Source organism: Malaya genurostris, chromosome 2, assembly GCF_030247185.1.
Source record: "Malaya genurostris strain Urasoe2022 chromosome 2, Malgen_1.1, whole genome shotgun sequence".
Taxonomy (NCBI): Eukaryota; Metazoa; Arthropoda; class Insecta; order Diptera; family Culicidae; genus Malaya; species Malaya genurostris.
The window spans coordinates 275984758-275991120 of NC_080571.1; the positions used below are offsets into that span (position 1 = coordinate 275984758).

General features: G+C 36.7%; 2 protein-coding genes across 2 annotated transcripts; one reads left to right on the forward strand and one right to left on the reverse strand.

Annotated features, from left to right (window-relative positions):
* The first annotated feature begins 168 nt into the window (after nucleotides 1-168).
* Nucleotides 169-1654, forward strand: LOC131427028 (zinc finger protein 268-like). The gene is made up of 3 exons (XM_058589901.1): nucleotides 169-385; nucleotides 462-1177; nucleotides 1250-1654. Exons 1-3 carry the CDS (start codon nucleotides 269-271, stop codon nucleotides 1524-1526), a joined length of 1110 nt encoding a protein of 369 aa, XP_058445884.1. The 5' UTR covers nucleotides 169-268; the 3' UTR covers nucleotides 1527-1654.
* A 446-nt stretch (nucleotides 1655-2100) lies between these two features.
* Nucleotides 2101-3004, reverse strand: LOC131430179 (large ribosomal subunit protein uL14). The gene is made up of 3 exons (XM_058594914.1): nucleotides 2882-3004; nucleotides 2615-2698; nucleotides 2101-2533 (listed from the first exon to the last, which is right to left on the reverse strand). Exons 1-3 carry the CDS (start codon nucleotides 2892-2894, stop codon nucleotides 2208-2210), a joined length of 423 nt encoding a protein of 140 aa, XP_058450897.1. The 5' UTR covers nucleotides 2895-3004; the 3' UTR covers nucleotides 2101-2207.
* Nucleotides 3005-6363: the final 3359 nt, after the last annotated feature.

The following is a 6363-nucleotide window of genomic DNA, read 5'->3' on the forward strand; positions in this document are numbered from 1 at the left end:
CCCGGAGCGAGTATCTTCTCCTCCTTCTCCTTGGTGAAAAATAAACATGTCAACATCTGCTTTGCGAAGGAGTTTCGTTTTTTTTGTAACATTAATCAAAAATAAATAAATTATTTTGGTTTAGCTTCAAAATGAATACTCGCTTGGATGTAATCAATCTGGCACCACTGGCATCCAAAGTTCGCGTACAAATATTTTTCCGTCGTGATTGAATTTATTACCGATTGAGGCAGCGAATATTTGGCAGGACAAGGGAAATGGTATTAAAATGTCATTGAAACCCCGCACACCACGCTGTCGTTTGTGCAAGAATACTTGTGAACCGAATAAGCTACTATGGGATCGTGATTTCCGTGAAAAAGTGCAGGATATTATTTGTCTCTGGGTATGTATTCGAATCATGGAGAGTGACAATACAATATAGCTATAAGCACTGTAAAAAATATGCCCAACTGTTGCAGATAAAAGTTGTGCCATCGGACAGATATCACATTTGCAGCTCTTGCCAAAAGACGGTCGAAGATTTTTATACTTACAAAACACAGAGTCGTAAAATACTACATGGAGAAATTAAAAAAATATCCCAAAATACTTGCGAAGAAAACTCTTCACTAGAAGCAGTCAAAATAGTTGTAAACAATGAGAATAAACTAGCAACTTTGGAAACGCTTTTGGACGATTGTGAGGATGAGATCGAACTACCCGTTGAAGCAATAGAAGTTATTGGCTTACAAGTCGAATCGGCCGGAAGGAAACCACATAATCGTAAGCCTGATGGAGAAGTACGAACGAAACGACCGGCTCATCGTAAAACTGAAGAGGAAAAGGCTATGACACCTGCCGAATATCGGAGGCACTGGAACCAAATGTATCGCGATCGTTATAAAGTGGTGTGTGACATTTGCGGTAAAGCTATTCAAAAGGTTCTCATTGAGAGTCACCTGAATCGACACCGAGGCATACAACCGTATGCCTGTGATCAATGTGGGCTTCAGTTTCACTGTAAAAATAATTTCCGCAAACATGTCCTTCGGAGTCATGCAGTCAATGACGAAGTCCAATGTGAAATGTGTAACAAAGTTATCAAAAGCCAGATTGCCTATAAGCAACACCTAAGATCGGTACATCAAGAGAGGAAGTTTGAGTGTGTTGTTTGTGGGCTCAAAATACTTACCAAGTATGTTTCATGGTTCCGGCACCTGGATTGTAGTATTTGTTTATTAATTTGAATTAACGTTTTCTTTTTCAGGAATGCTCTGGCACAGCACATGGCCATTCATAACCAAAAGCGCGATTTCGTTTGTCCACATTGTGGTAAAACTTTCTATCGTCAGTATGTGCTTAACATTCACCTAAGAACTCATTCGGGCGAAACACCCTATGTGTGCCATGTCTGTAAGGCCGCATTTGTCCACCGTAGAATCTATGTCATGCACATGCAAAAGTTGCATCCGAACGAACCAATGATGCGTATGGATGGTGTCAAAACGCTCAAGGATTCACTAATGAAACGAGTCGACTTCTAGAGTTATCAAATAAATAAATTGAATTGAACAAATGTTTGACGTTATAGTATGTGTAGGCCTCATCTAGTTTTTCGACTCTGGGTAGAATTCATATAATACGGATAAACCGTCTATATCAACATTTCAAACACTTGAATTTTTCTCGATTATTAGAAAAGGTCCCAAGCGCAAATTACAGTTTCTCTTTGTTTACTTTCTCCTGCAATATTCCGGTATTTTGCAAATTATTCAGTACAGGTCGAAAGTAATTGATTTATGTAAAGCGCTTGAGGGAATTAGAGTCGAGTAAGACCGTAATAATCCAAAGAGAAACTGTCATTTGAACTTGGAAACTTGTCTTCATTTGTCTCGATTCATCTTTCGATATATACTGAAATGTGAAAAATGTTAATGCATGTTCTTTTCAAAAATTCTTATTGCCAAGCAAACCGGCAAAATTTGTTTAAGTAGAACTTACCAGTTTGAAAAACATTTACCAAGTTACTCACGGCCGTCGAAGTGATATCTTAACTTATGAAAAGTGAAAGCGAACCGTGCCGTAGGATTGATTGTCATCGCAATTTAGAACACACAATTGATTAAACATTTTCTTCTCACCGTGGTTTTATTCCGTACGATTCTCCCTTGATCTTACAATTCTCTGACAGCACATCCGTTAATCCAGGAAAAATAAACTAACAATTACGCTATCGAACCCGCGTTCGATGCAATACGGGGCCACAGGTCGGCACATTCTTTCGCCACGGGGCCGGTGATAGCAGAGCCTTTCATTTCGCCCTTATTGTTTACTATCACTCCTGCATTGTCCTCAAAATAAAGGAACACACCGTCCCGCCTGCGGAAGGGTTTCCGCTGCCTGATCACCACCGCCGGCATAACCTTTTTCCTCAGTTCTGGCTTACCTTTTTTGACGGTAGCCACGAACATATCTCCGACACCGGCGGCAGGTAGACGGTTCAGACGACCACGAATTCCATGTACGGCAATGACGTACAGATTTTTGGCTCCTTGAATGAGTTAAACGTGACGTTACTGTTTGTTTACTATCAAGTTGAAAAGCAACAAATCGAATAATTACGGCCTCTTACCTGTATTATCAGCGCAGTTGATAACTGCCCCAACGGGCAGACCGAGCGAGATGCGGAACTTTCCTCCCGCGGATCCTCCACGTCCTACATGGTGATAAATGTAAAAGGTTTAGTTTTGACAGTAACGCATCAGAAAAACGTTCGGAAATTTCTGGGTTTATAAACCAGGTACGATGGAATTTCTCAAAACTTAACACTGCGTTGAATGCACAGTTATTGTAGTTAGGCACTAGTCACAGTATTCAAAAAGGATTCCTTTTTATTTACCTCTTTTAGACATTGTTTAGATCACTACAATATCGAATGTGTGCTCGACACTGGTAGAGTTGCCGGAAAAAGAACGAAAATCCCTGAAGTTTGACAGCTGCATAACTTCCGTCTCGCGTAAACGTCAGCAAATTTTTAACTCTTAAAATTATTCAAGATAAGGTTGCCCAGTGGTTTTGCTGAAAGTTTTAAAGCGCAAATACACTAAATTTAGAGTCACAGCCATATATAAGAGACGCGCAAAGAGAAAATATACTTGTGTTCTGGCCACTAAACATTTGTTTTTCTTTTTCGCTTTGGCTTTTCTATCAAACTTCAAATAATTTTTGATTTGCTTCCAGTTTTTGTTACAAGAAGAGTAAGAAAAAGTGCAGTTTGAAAGGTGCGTTCTTTAATGAAGAAAAAAATTCATTTGGTTTTAAAGCTTGGGTCTAATTTTGATCACGTTTTTAAACGATGTTAAACAAACATTTGGTTGACTCTTCGGTCACGGATGGTATTGAAAGTTTATCCGAGCTTAAGCTAACCGCTGTAAACTGTTACTTGATTATCAAAACAATAAATTAATTATTGCATGCAAAGAATTGACTCTATATTAAACAACATAAGTAATTATTAAATTATATTTAATTAAATTCCTCTGTTAATTGTTAACAATACTCCCTTGAATTTTTCAACTGTGTATAATGTTTATTTTGCTGGTTTGGTTCAACGCTTGGCTGTTCATCTGGTTATTTTTGGCTTCACACTTTGCGCAACTCTTATTACATCAGAGACTCACTGCCCATTATTCACTCTCATAATGCAAATTATAGATTTTTTTAAACACTCTCTCTTAGGTTGTAGTTCTTCCAGTCTCATTGTGTTATCGTTATACGCGCATCTTTCTCGATTGCACAGTTCTGCAATTAACGACTTCATCGAGGTTCTCTACTGAGCATCAACATAAACTATGAAAACCTAGATTTATGACAGCCAGAGAACAAGGTTGCAAAAGTCCGTGAATTCGAATAAAATGTCTGAAGGCTTCAACCTCTCTAAAAAGCATGATACGCTAAACTGATTTGACGAGCAAAAAAAAACGTCGTGGCGATTTCAAACGTCTGCGAATTTTGATGAAAGTCTGCGAACTCAAATCTGCAGACCTGGAATCTCTGCTTTAGCATAAATTAAGTAAACCTAGATTTCTCACTGTACGGAGACACTGACAGCACCTTTAGTGAGAAACGGGTGTACTTTTCCATTAGCTAATGTAAAAAGCCTTGGTATTACATTCCTGTAGTGGAATTTGACCTTCTGTTTCAACAGACTTCGCAGCCGCTTCAGAGTGTAGAGAACCATTGCATGGCTAGTGCTACGACTCTACTGACACTACGAATCCTTCCAGGTTGGGACTCGAACATACGACAACTGGTTTGTAAGACCATTAGCTACTGTGGTTGTGTTAAATTGGGAAGTATTGAAATGACATTTTTATTGCTGTTATTTATCCGGTTGGGTTACTTCAATAACAGCTCGTTAAAAAGAATGAGAATCTTTCTTTGTTTACTTTCTTTCGGTTATTATGGAGTTACTAAAGAAATTTCCATACAATTTCTAATATTATTTGATAGTTTGAATGAAACCATCATTTTTACTGAAATTGTACTTAAATAAGTAAGTAACTTTACATTAAGTAGTTGGTTAGATGCTTGCACAATGAATTTAGAGATTACGATTACAAAACATCAACATTAATTGTATGCATTTCTTCTTTCAACATTACCATCTCGCATAATCAGAAATGCTTACTGATGCAGTTCAAATTATATGAAATCTTGTGTTGTGGTAGTTTCTCTTAATTTTTTATGGTAGGAGCAATGGTCGTATCATTTACTTTCATTCTGCACACGGTTAATTGGTAAATAGGCCATTTAGCATAAAGTTATTTGACATCGTTTTGCGACAAGTCGATTTACTTAAAAAAACAGTTACCGTAACCTTTTTTTCGTTTATATTTTTGTGGACAATTCTCTTGAAACAACAAGGGCTCTGAAGGGATATTATGACCCGATATCATCTCCGGTTAAGATTTAGCAGATCCTGTCAGCTTAAAGCGAAATCCAAAATAACGAAATATCTAACCTCAAACAGTTTTAAGTTCAATTCAGACGATCGGTCGGCTTCCATCAACGTTAACGGGAATTCTTCGTTAGTTGATTCGCCTGGGTTGGCGGTTCAATGCATAGGAGACAATAGCCATGCAACGATTATGTGCGCTAAGAATCGGCTGCGGAATCTGTTGAAACAGAATGGCCTAATTCCACAAAAGGAATGTTATGCCAAGACTTTGCTTTACTTGAGATTTGTTGAGAGCTTTCATTATTGATACAATTGTGGATTGTGAAAACGTTTCACGAGGTTGCCATAGTGTGTTGATAAGTGGTACAAATAGCTCCTTTTCATTGCTATTTCTTACCCGTAATGGTCAGTATTATTATTATTATTATTATTATTATTATTATTATTATTATTATTATTATTATTATTATTATTATTATTATTATTATTATTATTATTATTATTATTATTATTATTATTATTATTATTATTATTATTATTATTATTATTATTATTTTAGATGGTTTCCGAATTTTTTACTACTAGAAATAGTAAATGAGACAAAATTACCCGCGGATTTGTCTTAGTCGCGAAAACCAGCTAATTTTACAAAATTTTACGCAAGGGCGTAACTCACACTCACACAGGGAGCATAGAGGTAAACAAATCGAAAAAGGACGAAAAGCTTTTCATGTTGATTTATTCAGTGGATATAGAGGAGAAGTGAAAAAAAAATTGCATACCTTTTAAAAATAAACCAACAGTTCCTCGATTTATCAATTTTTTAAAATTTTCACAAATTTAGCCTTCAGCACACATTCTCAGAAAGGGGCTACCACGTTTGGCATAAAGTCGTTTGGCATAATACCGTTTGGCATAACGCCGTTTGGCATAATGGTCATTTGGCATAACAGATGAACATGCTGCTTAATAGGAATTGTTCTAATTTAGTGCAATTTTGAAAGGTTTAATGCGGCTACTAGAATATTGTGCTGGCACTAAGCGAGTTGCTTATATAAAAAGGTTTCACATATTTCGTTCGAGTTTTCCTTGCAGAACATCAATCGATCGAAACACATACGAAAATTTTCATTAGATTAAAATATTGCAAATCCAATTATTATTATGCCAAATGGCATTATGCCAAATGGCATTATGCCAAATGGCATTACGCCAAATGGCATTATGTCAAATGACCATTATGCCAAACGGGCCGCCCCCCTCAGAAATTGTTGAAAAGAACTCTCGGTTGATTTTTCAGAAGACCGTAAGAGTAAGTGACAGTTTCTTTTTGTTTACTTTCTTTTTCGATTATTGTGATGTGATTATAAAGATTTTCTTAGGTTTCGAAATTTTTTTTGAAAGTCGAAAGTTTTGAGTAT